At 44.6% G+C, this 22,020-nt stretch overlaps 1 protein-coding gene across 5 annotated transcripts in view; it reads right to left on the bottom strand.

Moving 5' to 3' along the window:
• The window catches only part of NAXD (NAD(P)HX dehydratase), a 48,707-nt gene extending 43,717 nt beyond the window's left edge, over positions 1-4,990 (bottom strand). Inside the window, exons 1-3 of one of the 5 annotated variants that reach the window (XM_032678339.1) lie at positions 4,900-4,984; positions 3,156-3,745; positions 1,564-1,935 (exon numbers count right to left, since the gene is read on the bottom strand). In XM_032678339.1, the coding sequence (XP_032534230.1) occupies positions 1,564-1,935; positions 3,156-3,726 (943 nt within the window). In that variant the 5' untranslated portion in view covers positions 3,727-3,745; positions 4,900-4,984. The other 4 variants (XM_032678338.1, XM_032678341.1, XM_032678340.1 and 1 more) reach the window with 4 other exon arrangements.
• Between the last annotated feature and the right edge of the window lie 17,030 nt (positions 4,991-22,020).

The following is a 22,020-nucleotide window of genomic DNA, read 5'->3' as shown; positions in this document are numbered from 1 at the left end:
GTTACACCTTTGTCAATCACAAGATTAGAATCCTGAGTTGCTCTTGCTACAGTTAAATAAATATAATGCATTTCTGCACAGTGCAGCATGACTGTATACTGACATGATCCAGCAAGAAAAACTGAACTTTAGTTTCAAATCATTACAGATAATTCAGCTTTCAGGAAAAACCTTTCAGAAGTAATGGTAAGGCCTTGTAGGTACCATCACCCCAGTCTAGAACCTTAAATGATTTCCAAAGGGATTTTCTAAAGCACTCCAGTTGTCCTTTTAATTTAAAAGTCAAAACACTTAAAACACTGAATCTATTTGTATGCCGTAATTAATCTATGAAAGTCTACTGCCACCAAGAAATGCTACAGACCAACTATTCACTAAGAAGAAACACAACCAGATCTGCCAGCCTAAACCCTCAAAGACCAAATCACCCAGTCTCCCATGCATTTTACCAGAAAACACAGTATGTAATGTAGAACTGAAACGGCTCCAAGATCCTCTCAGGACTCAGAGAATGCCCATTAGGATCTGGCATGCCAGATTTTTATTCAACACTGAGGATGGGTGATTTGTATTTTTTTCTCTTTTCAAACTACACTTTTTTCCTTCCAAACAGTGTGAAATTCAGAATTAGAACAGAATAAGACTTGTTTCATTTCCACGTGGCAGGCTACAAACCACCAAGCCCCAACCTGACTAGTTCCAGCACTTAGAAAGCATCCCTGATTTCCTCCTCCCCAAGCAGTCTACCTCCACGTGGAAAGAGACTATGATAAAGATAAATGTCAAAAACCCACAGATGCCAAGAAGTCAGTCTGTTAATGACCAGCTTTTGGTCCACACATAAGGTAAGTAAGGAAAAGTCTGTGTATAAATACCAATTCTTGAGCTACTGCTTTGCCTTTTTCTTTAAACTAAATTCAGATGCCCAAAGAACTTATAAAGGAGCTGGTGCTGAAGAAAAACAAGCAAATATTTTCATCTTCTATAACACCTACTACAATAATACATTTAATTAATTGGTAAGATTCAGAATTTTGTTGTAAAGAAATTTATTTTAAAGAAGCTAGATTGTAACATCTGATTTACTTCAGTGTAGGCAAAACTCCATTTTTTTTCCCAGCCCTGAAAAAACATACGCACAGCCTTAACTTCATACACTGGGTTATGCTCCATAACTTCAAGCAAAACAGCAGCAAAATTTCTGCTACAAAGTACCTAATGTTTCTAGTAGCTTTCATAACTCTGCTACTTGCCTTTTGCATATAAAGCTTCTCCTAACTTCACAGAGATGTGAACATGGAAAGAAGTTCCCAATGTTTACAGTGTTTGAAAGGTACGATTTTGCTCATTAAAATTTGTTGTAACTAATGTACCTGCATTAAATAATCAGTACAACAGTACGAATGACAATTTAATTTCATTTTTATCAGACAAGACACCTTCACCACAATATTAAATTATTCCAATTAGCTTTTATTTTCAAAAGCTGCTTACTACCAGTGCTTTCACACAGAAGTATTAAAAAAAAAACCTAGCTTTTATTTATGCTGTAGAAGGAAGTACCTATCGGTGGAGAAAGTGTTGCTGTCATAGCATTATAATTAAAGTTATCCGCATATGAACGATGGTTCGCTCTCCGAGGTGGACTTGTTGGTATAGACTGTGACCTTTGTGATACTGTAGAAGAAATTCCTGCCAGCATCTGTCCCAACATCTGTAACATCTGGAGTTCTCGAGCATGCTCAGCTTCCCGACGCTTGTCCTCAATTTTGAGCCTCTGCTCTTCAAATCTGTAAAATTTCTCATCTGTATCCATGCTCTGTTGCAAGAATTTTTCCATCATTTTATCCAATGTTAAATTTGTATGGCGCTTTTTTGATCTTTTGGGCTGACTGAGAGGTGGGGTAATAGTTGGAGCATTGACTTCTTTAAAGCCTAAAGCAAGGAAAGAAACAATTATTTTTCTGATGAAAAATAATCTTCTAAGAGGAAAGCAGCAAAAAATCTCCCTACGAGATGTGCACCTAATGCGCTGCAAAGTTGTTCCACTTTTTCAATGTGAACTTATTTCAGATATTTCTATTTCAGAGTACTAAAGCAAAAAGACAAGCTTCCAAAAAGTTGCAAAGGTAACACAAAAATCACAGAGGCATCTTTTAACTGTTGTAGTACTAAAGTTCAACAATAGGAGTCTTTTTGATCTTCTAAAAAGGTTTAAGTGAAGGCTATTAAATAGTATAGCCTCATTTGTGTATTGCAAGTAATTACATTAATCTAAATTGAGTTTCAGTCTGTTGGCATTCTAGATTTGCATTTCAAAAGAACATTAGTGTAAACAACTCTTTGATGGGGTTTATGTGTAAAAAGAACGTTGGTTAAACGTCAACCAATTGGCTGATTCCTCAGTGATGTCAACTTCTGAAGACAGGTTCATGTTTGTATTAAAACCCCCACACTAATCTAGATTTAAAACAAACAAGTAACACTTTCCCCGCACCTCCACAATACAAATGCGGAACGGAGGGTAAAGATCGAGCAGGGAAAGGACGGGCTTTATCGAAGTGCTGCTTCAGTCCGCAAGACCACTAAAGTTAAAAGCAGCGTTTCTGAAACAATGCGTGCAATTATTACGTAAAAGCTCTCCGCTAGCTTTCTGACCCATCTGCAACAATAAGCAGATTTTTCAGGTATTATCGTCATCATCGTTTTAATACCGATTAGCAAAACTGCACAGTCTGCAGTGAACGGAAAAATCCTCCAGCGAGAAGGATGCTTATTTTCTTGTACAGTGCTACCTGCCACTTTGTCTCGATAACCTCTGTGCTAGTTTTCCATCGGTTTCCCAGTGATAAATCCAATAAAAACTCCCTAGGGCCCCTGTCCGCAGCATCTCCTTCTACCCGCTGCACAGCATTTACAGCACCAGCAGCCGCCCGCTCCCCTTCCGGGCTACCCGGATCACGGGGACGCGCAAGGTGCAAGGGCCGGGGGAGGCATGGGCGGATTTCGGAGCGCAGAGGACGGGCCAAGAAGGAGGAGGGTAAGGCAGAAGCCAACCGAAGCGCGCTGGCTGGGGAGAAGCGCCGGCAGCCGCGCTGCGAGAGCCCGCGGGGTGAGGGGAGGACACCGACGCCGGGAGCCCGCCGGCTACTCACCATCGCCCGGCGGCACGGGGATGGCGAAGGACGGGCACTCCACCTTGATGGGGTGGTCGGCGTAGGAAGAGCACTCTCCGGAGTCCTCGGTGAAGTTGTCGCGGGGGGACTCCGGCCCGGCTTCCTCGTCCAGCTCGGCGTCCAGCTCGCGGCTGTTGTGCGGCGTCCCCGGCGTGGGCGGCGCGGGGAGCGGCCCCGCGGGCGGCGGGACAACCTCGGGCGGCGCGGCCAGCGCGGCCAGCGGCTCGGGGGCGCCCTCGGGTCCACCCCGGCAGCTCAGGATCCGGTCCATCTCGTCGTAGTACTTGCATATCTTCCGGGCGTGCCCGTTCTTCTTCAGCCCGTCCCGGGCCTGGTAGTACTGCCGCTTGAGGCCCTTGATGCGGATGCGGCACTGCTCGGGGGTGCGCTCGAAGCCCAGCTCGGCCAGGCGGCACGCCACGTCCCGGTACACATGGCTGTTCCGAAAGTTGCCGTCCAGCGCCGACTGCACGTCCGCCTCGCCCCAGATCTCCAGCAGCGCCCGCGTCTCCAGGTCCGACCACAGGAAGCCCCGCGTGTTCGTAATCATCCTTGGCCGGCCGGGGTCACTGCAATGGCCGCGCACGGGGAGAGGGAAGGAGGGAGGGAGGGAGGGAGTGGGAGAGGGAGGGACGGAGGGGGCGGAGGAGGGCGGCGGGGAGGAGGGAGGGGGTTTAATGCCCGCACTCGGCTTTCCCAGGGGGCGCCTAAGCCAGCCCTGGCAGCCGCTGTGCGGCGGGAAGCGGCGGAGAACCGGGCCCCGGGCTCCACATCCCAGGCCGCCGCTGCCCGCAGCCCGCACGCACGCAAACAAAACTTTCCAGGAGCCGCTTTGCGATGCGGGCACCTGCAAGAGGAGGGGTCATGAGGTGAAGAGAGAAAAAAAAAAAAAAAAAGCACTTTCCCGACTCGCCCCCCTCTGAAACCGATGAGGATAAATAAAAAATAACAGCTGGGCTCCCGGCGCGGAGCCGCGGCCCCCTTCCTCCCCCTCGCTCAGGCAAGCATCCGGGAGCGGCCGCTCCCCCGCCCCTGGCTCCGCCGGGAGCGGCAGGACGACGGCGCTGGCTGGACTTGGAGGCCCTGCTCATCACAGTGCGCCTGCCTCCCTCCCTTCCTCCTCCCTCTCCGCCGCAGTGGAGCGCGATCCCTGCACACACACACACACACACACATACACACAGGGCGCTGCAGCTCGGCGCCTACCTCACCCCCGCACACCGGCGCGCCGGGCCGCGCCGCGCCAGCGCGGGCAGCGACATCGCTGCGCCCTGCCCGCCGTGTCACCCAGCCGGGGCGGGCCGGCTCCCTCCCGCACCCGCACCGGCGCACACACAGTGCGGCAGCGCTGCCCCTGCAGGCCGCCACAGCACCGCGCTGCAGCCGGCGCCACCCGCAGGCCCGCGGGGACCCGGCAGCCGCTGTCCGCGGGAGCCCCTGCGGCGGTGCTGGGGGTCGGGTCTGTGAGCGCTTCCCCCGCCCCCGGCCGTCCCTCCGCCCGGCAGGTGAGCGGCCCGGCCGGCCCCCGCGGCAGGCGGGGGTGGGCTGCATCGCGCCGGGAGCCGCTGCCGCCCCTTCGCTTTGGTTTCGCTCTCCGCATGTTTGTACCTTCGTCACGCCGCAGCCAGAGCGCCACGGCCAGCGCGGCCAGGGCGGCGACAGCGCCCCGTCCCCACATCCTCCCGGGGGGCAAGGCAGGGCCAGCTCCGCGCTCTGCTCTTACCTCGGCACAGCGCGGGGCTCCGCACACCCGCCGCCCAGCGCGCACAGCTCATCGGCGCGGCTCCGGCTTCCGCCTCCGCTCGGCGCCGGGCAGGGCCGGGCCGGGCAGGGCTCCGCGGGCGGGCGCGGCCTCCCGGCACTGCTCTGCGCCCTCCCCGCACCGCTCCGCGCCTCCCCGCGGGCTCCCCCGCGCACAGCGGAGCCACTGCCGGGCGGGGCTGGCTTGGCCGGGGAAGGGGTAGCTTGGAGCGCCCGGCCAGTTTTGTGGCTACCTTCCTGGCCCATTTAATTGGCAGCTGCTAAAAACTCCTAGCAATTTACCATTTATTGCTCCCGGCATTTAAAACTTTTCACGTCCTTCGCCTCTCCAGGCGTTTCTGAGCAAAATCTTTATTTGTGAGTGTGATTTGCTTCTAAGCTGCTATTTCTTGTTCAGATATATCATTTGCTCCTGTACTCTGCACTGGTGAGGCCACACCTCGAGTACTGTGTCCAGTTCTGAGCGTCTCAATTCAGGAAGGACACTGCTGGAGCGGGTCTGGAGAAGAGCAGTGAAGCTGGTGAAGGGTCTGGTGCACAAGTCCAATGAGGAGTAGCTGAGGGAGCTGGGGTTGTTTAAGCTGGAGAATAGGAGGCTCGGGGCTGACCTTATTGCTCTCTACAGCTACCTGAAGGGTGACTGCAGCCAGGTGGGGGTCGGCCTCTTCTCCTGGGCACTAGTGACAGAATGAGAGAACATAGTCTTAGGCTGCACCAGGGCAGGTTTAGGTTGGTCATTAGGAAGAAATTCTTCACAGAAGGCGTGATTAGATATTGGAAGGGGTGACCCAGGGAGGGGTTGGAGTCACCCTGATTGGAGGTGTTTAAGGAAAGACTGGATGTGGCACTTACTGCTATGGTCTAGTTGACATTGTGGTGTTCAGTCACAGGTTGGAGTTGGTGATCCCAGAGGTCCTTTCCAACCTAATTGATTCTGTGATTGTGTGATTTTATAGCGCTACTCTTGTAATAGCTTCATTTACTCTAAAACATGCCAGAGCTGGTGGAAATACTATCTGATGTTCACCTCTGGTCCTATGGCACCTGCTTAATCTACACAATTCATCAAAATGCAGCATCACCCAGGAAAAACCAAGATTATATGCATGAAAAATTTGAATCATTTTTTTAAAGCTCAAAACAGCTGTAATTTCTGCTCTAAACTCTTGGATATTTCAAGGAAGAGTGTAGTTATTAACTCATAAAAGCTGCTAGCCTAACTACAGCAATAAAACATCAATGTTTCAGTGTTTTGGAGCGATGAAGACAGACAACATTCTCCTTTTCTGTCCTATGTTACATATAAGCTGTAGTCAAATAGACCTGCTGGTTTTACCTGGACCAAACCCAAGCAGGACATATGTGTCCTTCAGCTTCAGAACCATCGCCTAAAACAGCCCTGCTGTCTGCAAACTACAAGATAGACAACGTGAGCTTTTAGTAACCCAAGTTGAACAGTAACCCAAGTTCCAGAGCAGGAAGTTGGATGCCTAACAAATTTGCTGTCAGGTATTAACTTGTTTATTGAAAAGTTACTCTTCTATAAGTCCTGGTATCTGGTAGGATTTTAAAGCCAATACTGGGTCAGTAAAATTTGCCCTGCATTCAGTCACCATAAGTAATGGTTTTTAGCCTTTGATTATCTGAGTGGCAGCCTAAAAGATAAACAGCCAATGACATTTACTTTTTACATGAATTTTAACCCTGAAAAAAAGATTACCATGTTGTTTAACACCACATTTCGTACACTCATGTTTTGATTCCAGCTGGAAGGATAAAGAGCATGTAGATTCCCATAACTTCAGCACTGATCCAGTGACTGGAAGAGAGGAGGGAAAGAGTGATGTGGATGTTTTTTCTACCTCATCAGGTATCCTTGGCTCCACTAAAAGCATGTCTTGTGCCCAACAAAAGAGAGGAAAAAAATATAATGATAATGGGATTTTTTTTTGCTGGGTTCTCTGATTGCCTTTGTAGCAGAGATAGGAGGGAGTTCTGATGCTGCAGAATCCTCAGAAGTTGTTTGTGGAGGACCCAATTCTCAATTCATGTGTAGAATAAAATCTAAGGGTACTTATGGGCTTCCCTGATGCCAGAGCTGTTCAGGTTGTTATGCATAGCCTTGACATCCACTAAAACAGTCTTGCTGCTATTGTTAGCCAACATGAGTGTAATAACTTTGAGCAGAACACATTGCTGCTCCTCAAACATTCTCCTGCTCTACATCTAAGTCAAGGTACCTTCTACTGCTGTAGTACTGTCTGCCATCTCCATACCATTTACTAGTGACATCTCTGAGCCTAGCAACAGTGATATTACTTAACCAGGGCATGAGGCAGGGAAAAAGGGCCTTTAACAGAACTACAGAAGGTAAGAGGTGTATGAGGCAAAGTTCACACACCCGTCATACAGTTAGAGAATGGGCTGGTTTAAAGGTAAACCAGCAGGGGAAATGAACCCAACTCAAAAGAGAGATTGTAAATCAGAATAACAATTTAATAAAATAATACAATAAGTATAATTATACAGACAAACAATTGGTTTTAACCCACAAAACCCAAAGGTATAACTCAGCACCCTGAGGCATGAACAGGGTGGTGTTTGTTGGGCCCCCTGAGTCCAAAGTAAAAGGAGAGGGGGAAACCTGTTGGTGGGAGTGCTGTTGCAGTCTGGTCGAGAGTGGTGATTGCAGTCTGGTTGAAAAGTGGTGGTTGCAGTCTGGTTGAGAGTGGTGGTCTGCAGTCTTCCTCTGGATCCCACGAGTGGTTAAAAAAGTCCCAAGACCCCAAGATTATATATTCTCCAATTCAGGCATTACCTCCCTCAGGGCGGGGAGTTCCACAATGGATGTGAGGACAGGGGGCACCCTCCTATCTCACAGGCCTCTTAACACCCAGTTTATAGCCTGAGGAGTCAGGCTGCTCTGGGCAGATGGTGTAAATGGTCTATTGATAACAGTTTCTGGGAAATGGCATGGAAGGCTATAGAATACACAGTTTTGGGTTACACCCATACAGTGACAAACTGGTCCCAGCTGTTCTAACTAGGACAGAGAAAAAGCAGCTGCAAGAGGCACTTACTTTTTCAGGTATATACTGTGCTTGTGCTTTTTTTTTTTTTTTTAATTAGAGCTTCCTGTTCTGACAGTCCTGTCACTTTGTCCATTTGTGCATCTTACACAGAAGGAGGAATGACCCTGCAGAGTTCCATTTCATGCTTTGTCAAAATCCTCCTAGCTTCATCACTTGTTGCTCCATTACTGGCCTCTACTCCTTTCTCAGTCTTGCCCCTCCTTCCTGAGTTCTTGACCTCAACCTCCAGTTCCAGCATTTTAACCCTTCTCTAGCTGCACTGCCATGGCAATATATCCTCCTTATTAGTGGAATAATTATTGCAACCTGTCCCTTCTCTGCTACACAAAAAAGAGGCATCAATGGCCCGCCTGGGAATGCCCTGTTGCTGCTGAGGCAGGAAGAGCTTTGAGGTTTGACTTTGTAGTAGGTGGCAACAGTCACTGACAGCTGATGCTTGCTGGGAACAGAAGTTATGTAAGTAAGTGGGGTGAGGGATGGGCTGTAAGCTAGATGTCCCTAGGTGGAGACCCCAAAACATTGACCATTCAGGACCATCCTTTCTTCTGCAGGTTCCTGATGAATCTTTGCTCACAGTATTTTGGCTCTTTGCTTCTGATCATTTTGCACCCACTCAGCACTTTAGTCCTTGCCATCCATTTGGTAACTGTTGTGCAACCCTGCCCACCCAAGCCACTCCAAGGTGAATGTGGACAGCAGGTGGCAATAGCAGAGCTTGCAGCATGCTCTGATCAAGTTCTCTCGACTCAAATAATTGCCAGCCTGTACTGGAATCACCATTCTATATCATAATTATCATAAACATATCCATGTTAACATATGCATGTTAACTGCAACAAGAGGTTTAAGTATTCATGTGGAGAAAGGGATTGGAAGAACTCAGAAGTAGTAAGTAGCTTTAATTGAAACTGCCCATAAAATATGACCAAAGATTTCTTTGCTGTTGAAATGGGAATCTGGAAGCACTTTTCATTGTGAAGAAGAAGAAAAACAGAAAGTCTTAATTTCATTTGAATGTTTACCTAGGTAACTTAAAGGAGTAAGAATTGATAGTAGTAATATAGAAGGCAGTAATGGTATATGTATTCAGATAAAAAGGGAGCCAATCCTGCAGGTGTTATTAGCAATGCTATTTACTGTCATTACGGTGAGTGGAATGAGCATGTTTTACACCAATAACATGTTTTTCTTAGTACAGGACAAAAATGTGATTATATGGTGTCAATTTTAGTTTGTTAGTTTGATGTCTCTTTAGTCTGCAAAGAAACTAAGAAAACCTGAAGCTACAATAATTATTCTTGTCACTACACTACTGTACTGTAGGAGTAGTGCTTTTTGGAATAATTTGTAACAGGAAAGCAAGAAACTTCCTTTTTGCTAGGAAGGCTTTCTGCCTAAAAAATAACTCTTTCTCAAAGGGAATTTCAATGCTTTCTCCTCCCCTGCATAGCAAGAGAAGTTCTCAGCCTCTCTCTCTGATATGTGAGAGGAGAGAGATAATGTACAGGAATGCTACAGGGCCCTTGCAGCCTGGGGAGAGCTGGGGGGGACGGGGCAGCAATGATAAAGCCAGGGAGCAAACAGGAGGTTTGCCTTTTGCTTTCCAAGGCCTGGTACTGCCTTGAGTGCTGAGAAGTTTTTCAGTTGTAATGTCTTTGCCTCTGAAATAAAGCCTTTTTGAACCCTTTCCACTGCCTTGTCATTCTTGGGGAAGATACCTCCATATGTTTTACCTTACATGTACATTTTTATATTCAAGAGAAAGGTTAGCAGCAATAATCAACAGCAACCTGTTACAAAAGCACATCGACATGCTTTGGTTTCCCTGTAAAGTTTGCTGAACAGTAGTCACATGGATTCCTGAAAAAGGAAAAGGAAACTGTGTATGAGAAGACATATTCCCACATCTGATTAAATACTGTGTAATAAGTTTATCCCCACAGCTTCTGTAATTCTTCATATTCTTGCCAGTACAGGTACTATCGCTTCTAGATATTCAGTCTAATAATATTTGTCAAGCCCTGTGCTTCACTAGGTAATTTTTGTTTTACCCAAAGTGAACACTCTTTTTGCTGAGTGTTAATGGTAAAAAACCCAAACATCAAGGAAACAGAAGAGAGAACACATTTATTTTGTGCTCTTCTTAGAGTGGGCAGTAAGAATGATCTATGTAGTGCAATAGAAGAGAAGGGTTTTTTTGGGCTCTCCCAACTTTTTCAAACAAGTTCCTGATATCTAATGTAAACAAACATGTATAATCTCTTTAGCAACAACTAAAAAGTTAAAACAAATGACCTCTTTTCCAATAGGGAATAATGAGACTCTCAGAAAGTAAAGAGTTAGTCAGTTTTCTATAAAACTGTTTTATTCTGTCCTATGGTGGCAGAAGGTAACATTTGCTAAATCCATTAACTTACACAATTTAAAACACTGCTATTATTATGAAATATACTACTCATTTATATAACTTTTTTACTGTCCAGCAATGTTATTCAAACATGATGTTTTATTTAATTTTGTTGTAGCTGAGCCTGATGGCTTTTCCTGGGTATTGTCTTATCCATTGTACATACACAAATGTCAGCCCCTTGCTCGAGACTCAGTTTTATGTGCATTTAAGAGAGACATGGCTACTCGGAATGATGGACAGATCTGTAAAGAATAAATTGGTTTTATCTTAAGTGACACAGTTCGGTCTTGGAAACACATAGTGTATATTGAACATGACTACTGGAATAAGGCTACCTGCTCTACCTCCCTGTGAGAGCTGTTCCCATTACATATTTCTGAGCTCTCACATATGGAAAATATAGTTTAGTTCTTAATATGCCTGCACTTCAGTTTACAGGTGTTAAAATTTTCCACACATACCGTGTGTTTGATTACAACATCCTCTACTTGAAAGTCAGCATAAATGCATGTATATTATTTCTTCCTGTCATTGCCACAGCTGTATAAGTGTAAGGGCAGCAACAATTAATTTTCTTCATGCCAAGGCCAGCTCTGCCAGTTCTACTAGTATAATTAATCCCACTGGGGGAGGAGGTCATGTAAAAATAAAAGCTAAAATAGGGTGAGAGGGTGGATATAACTATGTTGTTATAAAGATGACACATCCAAATGATGATTTTCCTTGCTGTATGGGAACAGCTATCTCAGTATAGAGCACCTTTATACAAATATAGCTGTAGACGTGACATGTCAGACATTGAGATAGCAGGGAAACTGCATTGCTTTAGTTCTATTATGATAATTAAAATGGGACCTATTTTTGACGGACAAGCCCCAAATAACGTATGGCAATTTAAGATTACTTCCTTTGGCAAATGGTTTTCCACAAAGAAGCTTGTTCTTTCATGTGAAGTAAACTTTTCAACCCCCCATTTCCATTTTCTATCTTTAATTGCTGTTAACACCTTTCCAGAAAGGCACACCACATCAATGAATCCTGTCCTCCTCCTAACACATTTTCATGAAGTGTAGTTAATGGAAAAACAGTAAAGATCAGTAGCGGTGGGAATTTTGTGTGAGGGTGTGGAAAGGAGAGCTTTGACACATGGTTCACCAGGACAAGAGCTGCCAAATGTCATGTGTCAAGAAAGAGGATGTGTGGCAAGGGAGGAAGGAAGGCAAGTAGTTCTTCTGCCCCTGAGCTCCTGCTACCACCTCTGTGTTCACACTAAGTACTCTGACAGCCCATGCCAAGGTCACCATTCTGTACCCTCCCACACTCTCCCAGTGTCTTCCATCAAAACTGAGCCTCACTCACTCATTAAATTAAGATTAAACTCTCAGTAACTGAAGGGGAGAGGTCTCTGCATGCCCTTGCAGTTAGGGGAAAGTCTCACTGCCCTGAGGACATTCCACTGGTGCTCCCCAGCTCTGGGACCTTTCCTCTCCCTCTGTGCCTGTCCATTCTCAACCCCTTCCCTCACTGGCTGTGACTCTGCACCTGAAATCAGCTGGCCCCATCTTCCCTGTGCCATGCACTGAGGCTGTTCACAGTGACCTTCTGCTCCCACTCTCCCTGTGCAAGAAGTGGCTCCTGCCACTGGCAGTCAGGCAGACAAAGTTTGCACTTTCCCAAATACACCCAGGCAGGATCCTGATGGAGGAAAGAAGAGTGACCCTGAGATTAGCTCAGTTGGTTAGAGCACGTTGCAAATAATGCCAGGGTTGTGGGTTTGATCTCTATAGGGGCCAACTTATGAGCTGGACTTGATGATCCCTGTGGGTGCCTTCCAACTCAGAATATTCTGTGATTCTGTGAAGGCATATGTGGTGAAAACCAGACACCTTAGCAAGGACTAACCATACCAATCCCTGGTACTGTGGTGGGGGGAATGGATGGCAGAGTGGTAACTGGAGTGTCTTTGGGGGCCAAACCTCAGCAAGGGGTGCAGAGCTTTAGCGAGGGTGCAATACCATTGTGCATCATCTTCAGCCTGCAGTGCTGCCTGGTTTCCTATCATGCTAACCCACCTCTTCAAAACTATGCGAGGAGAGGAGAGCTAAAAGCCCTCTTTAGGTACCCCTGCTCTGCAAATAAGAATTCCAGGGCATTTTTCTTACCTTCCCCATTCTTAAGTTATACATCTCACTCACTCAGGCCCTAACATGGCATCTGCACTCTACCCCTTCTTTTCTCTTGAATACCTCCTTGTCCCACTGCAGAGCACACTTTGGTCCCGGCTCTCTGTTTTCTTTTGCAAAGTGGGTCCCAGCACTATGTTGAATGTGAGGGAACACCTTGCAATGGAACAGGCACCACAGCCGGGCACTGAGCCTCCCACACTTTGACCAGATTGCTGTGCATTTCCATACAATATACTGCATGTGTCACAGGAGAGCAGTTTCTGCAGGTGACAACAGAGGACCAAAGCAGTAGTCTGTAAGCTGCCTTCAGCCCATTTGTCAGCTGGTAAGTTACCTGCTGTAAAAAGTCTTTTAGGGCACTGCCTTCTGAGTGGCCATGAAGGCTTTCTCCTGTTACATAGAAACCAGATTTTTGATGAACTTATTTGATCCATTCCTAGGGAGTAATAAAATATACATTTTGCTCAGTAAAAACTCCATCTGGTCTCTGAGATATATTGGCATGGTAAGCATCCACCTTCCATTGATGTCACTTGCAGTCTCCATCCAGCCACTTATCAGTTCATCTGTCAGAAGAAGCAGAAAGATCTCCCTTGCATAAACAAAAAGTCACCTCCCTGAGGCCTCTAGTAACTGGTCCTCCCTCTATTCTGGCAACAGTAGTGGCACATTTTAAGGCTGTAACAGCCTAAAAAGGATTTAAGAGACTGCCCCTTCTGCTCAGGCATTCAGAAATGTCTCTGTACAAAGAAACTGTGTAACAGGGAGGGAAAGCATTGGGAATTAAAAATTAATCAATCTTGTTTTTTTTCTGGAAGAGCTCTTTCCTAATGCTTCAGAACAGACAGGTGTCAGCTGGGTAGGACAATAAGCAAACTGAATGCCTTCTTTTGAGATAAAATGTGATTTACTTGCAGCTGTGCACACACAGTCTTAATTCATCCTGTGTTTATCAAGTTCAAAACCAATTTTATCAAACTCACCAAAGGAAATGAAGTGCCACAGGTTTGGGCTTAACTGTCTTTCTGATACCTATAGGTCATGCCTGAGACCTCAGGTCGTTCCTTCTGTAGAGAGTGACCCACTTTCCCTCCTCTTGGGCTGAGTTTATTAAAGCTTCTGACCTGTTGCAGTTTATTGTGATTACACAAGTGACTCAGTTACCTTTCAAAAGCATTGCAATATTTCAAGACAAAAATATTACTGAGTAATATACTGGTAAATATTTAGTGGAAAGAATACTGTTTGTCAGGTTTAACTGGTGCTTGGCGTTGTTAGTTCTTCCGTCAAGTGTGTGTTTCTGCGGGTGTTTCCTTGTTCAGAGGTGTCCTGTCTCTATGCCCTTCTCTCTCCCTGGTTTTTGTCCTGTTGAGCCAGAATCCATTAGCAAGCTGTTTCAGCGCACAAAGCTTTCCAGTCTTGTTTGCAAGCTGAAGATTAATCTTAACTACTCTTTTGTGATTCTAGGATCTCGAAGATGCAAAGGACACCTATTGATACATTAATATATGAACATTTAATGTGTGCAGGGTTTGGAGGTGAAGCCTCCAAACGGCGGCTGAGATCACTTGGTCTGTTCAGCCTGGAGAAAAAGAGACTGAGGGGAGACTTCATCGCAGTCTACAACTTCCTTGTGAGGGGAACAGGAGAGGTAGGCACTGATCTCTTCTCTGTGGTGACTGGTGACAGGACCCAAGGGAATGGCCTGAAGTTGTGTCAGGGGAGCTTTGTGTTGAAAGATGTTCTTCACCCAGAGGGTGGTTGGGCACTGGAACAGGCTCCCCAGGGAAGTGGTCACAGCACCAAGCCTGACAGAGTTCAAGAAGCATTTGGATGATACTCTCAGGCACATGCTGTGACTCTTGGGGGTGGTCCTGTGCAGGGCTGAGAATTGGACTCAATGATCCTTGTGGGTCCCTTTCAACTCCACATGTTCTCTGATTCTGTGAGATACAATTTTTGCTTTTTCTGGGCTTTCAAAGTCTCATGTGTGTTACAAAAAAAGACAGGCTGTTCAGTTTGAGTAAAAAGGCTCAGAATTGGAGGTCAAAGTGACAGACAACAAAGATGACCTAATTGTGGAGGTGTGTGAGGGCTGTTTCAGAGTAGTGGGAAAAAATGGAAATAAAGGAGGTCAAAGAGTTTCAGAAGATGCTTCTGGCTGAGTATTTTTGCCAGGTCACGAGCTGTAATGGGAAATATGGAGTGTAATTCAGCTCCAGATAGTAGACATCTAAATTTAGATATTAAATGTGGGTGACTGCCTGTGAGCCACATACCTCAAATTCCATTTCAAGCAATGGAGATCAAGTCCTTAGAGTTACTGAGGCCTGGAGAGCTACTGAGCTCATCCTAAATTAGACACCTACCAGGCCAGTCAGTCAAAGACTCACTCGTACTGCTGCTAAGGTACTTCTTAAACTTTGACAAGGCTATTTGGCACATGCCCAGATGTCTAGGGTTCCCCGAAGCCAGAAGAATCACACACATCTCTCTGGTAATTGTGTTGGCAGAGGGAAACTATGAACTTGTTTGCCCAGACAGAAACACACTAGACAGTTGAAACTACTGAGTGTAATGCATCCTTTAGTGCAGGGCTCCTTGAATGTCCCAAAAGCTGCTCACATACATGCTTGTTTCACATGGTAGACACATGAAGAACATAAACGGGGTAGCTGCTCTTCCTGGGAAGCCCAAGAGTGCCTGTTCGGAGTCTCTCTGCCAGGCTTACTATCATGGGCATAGTCTCATCTGTGGGACTGCAGGCAAGAGCATGTATCCCTATGGACAGGGCTCTTTGGTAAGAGTGGTTAGATATCTCTACAGTAACCACTGTTAATTGCAAAGATGTGGCAGGACAACCCTGGCACTTTATACATATGGAGTATTTATGGAACATATAAGAAGGCCTAAAACAATTTTATAGCTCAAGCACTAATATAACTAATATAACTCACTTGTTTACAAAAGGAAGAGCACTTGGGTACTTTGATCATGTATTTCTCTTTTAGCTTACCCTCTACACAACCTAAAAGGTGAAAAAAACCAAACCAAAACCACCCAAACAGACTCACAATGACATTATCGTTATCAGAGCTTATTTTTACCTCTTTCTTTGTAGAGTTCACTAAGAAGGCTACAATTCTTTTGATGTATTGCACAAGGACTACGAGAATTGAACTATTAAGGGATTTTCACAGTGGAACATCAGATGAGTACATCACATTTCTGGAAATGCAGTATGTTCATACGGTTCAACATAAGATCTGTGAATACACAAATATTTAAGAGTGGTTATTAAGAAATAGATACCATCAGCTAATACAGGAGGATATATGCATAGGTAATTGACTTGCACTTCATGGAAAGGTTCTTGGTCCCTTCCTGCTCGTTGTACATTCCCTTCACATGGTGTTTGTGGTACACATCTGCCTTAAAAGCATTGTCAGCTTTGTCTGTGCCACTGTTTTTACACAGTCTTGCCCTTTCTTACTGTTGTTAGGCTTCTGTTTGCAACTAAAGGCTGTTACTTCCATCTGCTGTGGGCAAAAATCTGTCTCTGAAAGACTCTCACTGTCCCTTGGCAGTGTGCCACAGAAATGTTTATCCACCAAAACAGTAGCTGTCAGTCCTGGATTTTAGGGACTGCAAGATCATCTTGAATACTTAACAGTGCACCTTTACATTAGTTATTATTAGGTCCTGTAGAATTTTCTGGGCCTGGACTTCTGAGCCTTGTACATTCCCCAGATGAGGACATTGACTAATGTACAGCCCATTGTTCATGCAAACACAAAGCAGCCTGATGAGCTACAGTGCTCCTTTTTTACTGCTTTCTTTTCTTACTTTTAAGCAACAGATCTTGAAAGAGAACTGATTTATCTCTTGTAACCCATATATATCGCTGTGCTACCCAACAAAATATTTCCTCTCTCCTATGCTCTTTGTAATCACTATTGACAACATAATTTTTCTTATTGTAATCAGATTTATAACCTGAGACAAAACTTGAGCGGATACTGAGATAAAACTTGAGTGTATACAAAGAAGCAGACAGGAATACAGAGAATCAAGAAGTCATTATTGGCCAACATGGGGTGGGCAGTACTCCCAGCACACCTGCAGTATAAGAGTTTCAAGATTTTTGCTGGAAAGCTTTGAAGAGCACAATGCATTCACTTCACAAATGCTTATGGCATTCTTCTCATACATGATGGCTGCAAGGGAGGAAGTGCCAAGGTGATGCATTGAGAACATGGCCAATTGTTGGCTGGAATCAGCATCTTTATAGAGAATGAGGGATTACAAAACAGTTCAAACACACAAGGGAAGATCTTGAAAAAGAAGACAATGATATAATTGATGAACGAGAAAAATGAGCAGAGAATAAATCTGTGGAGTTCAAAGACAAACTGATATGAGAGGAACTGAAAGAAACAAATGGAGGGCAGAAGCTGTTGCATAAGGTGGTAAGGGTGCAACCTTTATCAGAGCAAGCCCCTATGCTGCTGGATACGGAAGAGAGAAAGGAACCCTCTAAATTTCTAGTTTAATGCTTGTACTGTGAGCATCTTTGGGACTCCACACATGATTTCAAGGAGTGCGAGATAACGTAAGTAGAAAGGAGAAGTCTTGTAAGTAGGGTTAGGCATTTGTACTGTCAAATATTTTGGAAACTTTGCACTAAAAGGTACATTATTTTCTCTAAATACACCTAACAACTAACAGTAGAGCATGAGCTCAGATGCCATGTTTTTGTTACCTGGACAAATGGGAGAATAGAGAACACATATAGGATGTAGGACTTAACACCAGAAACTTCCCTGTATTACAGTTGCAATTTTCTCAGACTTATTTAGCTGGCTAGAGAAAAACTGTGATGTCTGACTAAGGCACTTGTAATCCGTATAAACCCAATTCTTGCACAGTTTACGTGAGATTATATGCAAGATGCAAAATTGTCTCTTAAATTTGCTGAGTTTTCCCTCCAACTACTCAGCATCTTTTGTGCTGCAACCTGTTACCCCTGGAGCATCTCTGCCTTCAGACTCGCTCACCTCTTCTCAGTCCTTCCCTCCCCTTAATATAAAATGAAAGATATTTTGAACCAAACATTTGAACAGTGAAATTCTTTTCACTTAACTCTTGTAATTTAAAAGTTAACCTAATAATCTAAAAGTCAATCTACTGATTTAGTTCTGGATAAATAAATTGAGAGAGCGGTTCATTTAATTCCTTAAAAAAAAGTATGTACTTATTTTTACAAATATATTGTAAGTCCTCTAAGGTTGGGCTTCAATTTTTTCTTGACCTTGATATCAAAAATGTGGTTTAGGTGCACTAGAAGGAAAATCCTGTATTGATAGTCACTGATTGCCCACATCGGGGACCTAGATCACCACTCAATTCTTTCTCATGTGTCTGGGTCTTCCTTGGGTGGAAAAGAGCCTCAGGGAAGGAGAATGAGCACAAACACCTGGCTTTTCCCCAAGTGTGCAGTCAGCATGGAGTCAGAGTGGGTATCTGAAGCCTGATGTTCTTTGACATATGACGTGTTGTACCAAGTAATCTTTCTCTATTTTTTTACGTAAGAGTGATTTTTGAGCTGTCAGACATAGTCTACAAATCTGTAACTTCTTCACAAAGCAGGTCACAAAACCCAGGACCGGGAAGAGGTTAATAGGACTGTATCCAAAGGTCTTTAGCAGCCACTTCTGTCTCTTTCCTGTATTTTTATACTAATCTCTTGAAATTTTATGATGTTGTTTTCAAATATGTTTCCTATATTAATTGCTTGAGAATATTTATATATTATCATTGAGCAGTTTAAGTGTCCATGGCTGTTCCCTCATGATTCTTATAATTTTCAAAATGTTTGTTAATTTATTTTGCTTGAGGGAAAAAGAAAAAAGCAGCACACACAATAATTTGTAGACATAGTAAACTTCATAAAAGCTGTTTATGTTTCTGAGCTCTCAGATTTAATTCTGCCTGTGCCTTTAATGTCAGCCAAACACTTAATACTGATGAGAAGACAGCTCGCTGCTCAGACATGGATGTACAACATCTGTTGGCTGCTGTAAAAGCATGAGATTTGGAACAGTTTCCACTCCCTGTGCACCTGATTTTTTTGAAAATGGTCCAGTTTTTGTGTTTGTGAACTGATTTGATGCCTTTATTCTTCACAGAGCATCTCCTCAGCCCTTCTTTATCCATCCTTGAATGTGTGCCACACCATCTGAAAACGAAAGATTGAATTGGAAGGATGGCACTTCTTTTTTTAGCTTTTTCACAGTTCTTCCAACATTTCCTTTATTTAAAACAAAAATAAATTATTTTTTTTGGGGGTGACCCCTGGTAGTCTAGTGGTTAGGATGCAGCACTCTCACCGCTGCAGCCCAGGTTTGATTCCCGGTCAGTAAAACTCCCCCGGGCAGATGGAGCTCATCAGCCCTGTAAGGCCATCCATCTAAGAGAAGGTCACTCTAAACAAACCTACGTCCTGAGGACCTCACTGCCACTGTCCAAGCTTGCTCAGCCCCGGCAGATGAACCTTAGGATTAAAGGGTGGGCTTAGTTCAGCGCACACTGTGTCACCTAAAAAATCCACTGTGCAGGCTCGAAGGGTAAAGACCTTTCCCAAATCTTTGTTCACGAAGACTGACCATACATAAATGATTTTTGGAGTGCCTGCAAGTCTGTGTGACTCCTTGTCTTCCTTCCCACAGGTGGCAGAAGTAAGAAAATGAAACACAAGCTTAGAGCAAGGGACTGCTAAAGAATCCATGAAGAGTCTCTGGTTCTGCAGCACCTGAACTATGACGTCTCGTTTCTTTAATGAGGAAAGAGGTGAAGCTTGTGACTAGAAAGAATGCCTGAGAGATTAATTAAAACAGCATTGTTAGAATCCACTTGCAATAAAGAAATTTAAAGAGCTTCTGGGTCCTTGAATGGGTGAGCAACCAGCAAGGAGAAATCTTTCTGGGGCGGTAACCTGCACTCAGAATGCTTCCCATGCTGCTGGGAGCTTTCAGCAGAATACCATAAGATGGATTGTAAATACTGAATAGGTACATATGCAGATGATGGGCTTTTAATTCTGAAAGCGCTTTCTTTCCAACACACAACACACGCATGTCATTCCATGCCAGTGTGAATATGTTCATACAGTTTGCTAAAACCCTCCTTTACTTTAAAGGAATGAATGGGGAGATGGGAACTTTATTTACCATCAACACAAAAGAGGGGATGCATTTCATTGCCTCTTTACACTTCACCTGAGGTGTTGTCTCAGGGCAGGACCTGCACAGATATACACACCTGTACAATCTCGAGTGTGAGAACTGATTTCCAGGGTGAGGTTTTCAGTGAGGTGTTGATATACTCAGACTTGAGCACAGGGCTAAGAACTTGCAGACCAAAGTTGGGAACATAAGTTCTCCTGGGACATGCATTCCCAGGCAGCTGGGTGTATATATCATCAACAGCATGCCCTCATCCAAAATTCCTGTAACTGTGTTTGCTGCCACATCACTTGAGTCTCTTGATCATTCTTACTGGCTACAGATGGTGCTTCATGAGTGCCCCTGCACATGTTCTGGATTGAAGATAGCTACCTTGAGTGAGGGTGAGGGGAGCTTACTGGGATAGTTACTAGGTGTTATCCAGTGTCCAGCACAGGCAGGGCTTTGGGTCTTGCCCAGAACCTGTAGGTATTGCAATAGAAATATGTTTTACCTACTTTGTCAAGTTATGGGAGGATTTAGGCTATAAGCATTTCAACAGCTGCCTCCTCCTTCCCTTTGCCAGGAAGAACAGAATTTCTTCTTTTTGCTGGTCTGCTGCAGTCCATAGATCAGGACAGCAAACACATTTAATCTGCATTTTAGCTAAAATATGCTCTGAACTGGAACACCTAAAGTATGTGCTTAATTACACTGGTACTCTTCTGTGTGTGTGTGAATGGACTAGTAACGTTTTTCAGCAACTGTAGTGACTTAGTCAGGTCCCTTCTACACAAATGTGTTGTGAGGAAATACAGGCACACCAATTTCCTTTTTTTTTTTTTTGTAGACAGAATCAGATTTGAGCTTATACCATTGGTTGTGACAAGGCATATAGTGCCTTCAGAAAACTGCATAAAAGAGTATGGCGTAATAAACACTTGAAGAAAAGTACAAAGATCAGGACTTACAGAGCCATTGTACTGTCTACTCTTTTATATGGTTCCGAATCATGGGTCATCTACCGCCACCACCTGCGACTCTTAGAACTCTTCCATCAATGCTGTCTCTGTACAATCCTAAACATCCACTGGTCAGATTATGTGACCAATACATCTGTTCTAGAACAAGCAGCAGTCACAAGTATTGAGGCCATGTTGCTGAGAACACAGCTGCGCTGGGCAGGGCACGTCTCAAGGATGAAGGACCACTGCCTCCCTAAGATCCTGCTTTACAGTGAACTTGCCACTGGCTGCCACATGAGAGGAGCCCCAAAGAGGAGATACAAGGACTCCCTGAAACAACATCTCAGCCTTGGCCATATTGATCAACATAACTGATCTACTCTGGCCTCCAATCGGGAGGCCTGGAGACACACCATCTATAACGCTGCTGCTTCCTTTGAGAACACACGCAGGATCACTCTCGAGGAGAAAAGACAACGCAGAAAGAATCGTGTCTTGCAGAATATACCACCTAAGGAGTCTTTCTGCTGTGCCTTTTGCAATCGGATATTTCTATCTCATATTGGCCTTATTAGCCACCAGCGTGCTTGTAACAAATGCGAATAGAGCCTTTCCCAAATCTTCGTTCGCGAAGCCCAGCCATGAATGAATGAATGTCCAAAATCTCTTGGCATGTGCATTCCCTATGAAGGTTGAAAGGCAAGGGTAGAGCTCATTTGTTTTAATTTAGGTGTTTGAAGGTAAAATATTTAGCCTTAGATTGACATTGTAGGCTCTTTTTATAAGCAATGAACAGGGAAATGTACCATCCAAGTTGATACATGTCATGCTAAAATTAATGCCTGTGAAAAGTTAGGCAAGTAAGGGACACAATTCCTCTGTTTCTTCCATTGTACTTAAAGAGAACATAATATACTAGCTCTGACTGCTGTGGATGACTGGGGATTGGTGGCAATATTTCAGTGTTTATGGAACCTGGCCATCCCTCTTCACAGGTGAGAAAAGTAGAGCATAACTATGAAGGCATAAGAATAAGGGACAGAAGGACCTGAGATGACAGACATTTACAGTGACTATCAAGACTAGATGGCTCTCCTCCAGGAGCAATAATGAGTGGAACAGCTGACGTGTTAATGAATATCTACAAGTGTTCATCTCACATTTATTATGCCACACTGGGATGAAACCCTAACCCTGACTCTAACTC

This window comes from Chiroxiphia lanceolata, chromosome 2 (genome assembly GCF_009829145.1).
Source record: "Chiroxiphia lanceolata isolate bChiLan1 chromosome 2, bChiLan1.pri, whole genome shotgun sequence".
Taxonomy (NCBI): domain Eukaryota; kingdom Metazoa; phylum Chordata; class Aves; order Passeriformes; family Pipridae; genus Chiroxiphia; species Chiroxiphia lanceolata.
Note: the sequence above shows the minus strand (reverse complement) of the source record. Positions and strands in the feature narration are given on the sequence as shown.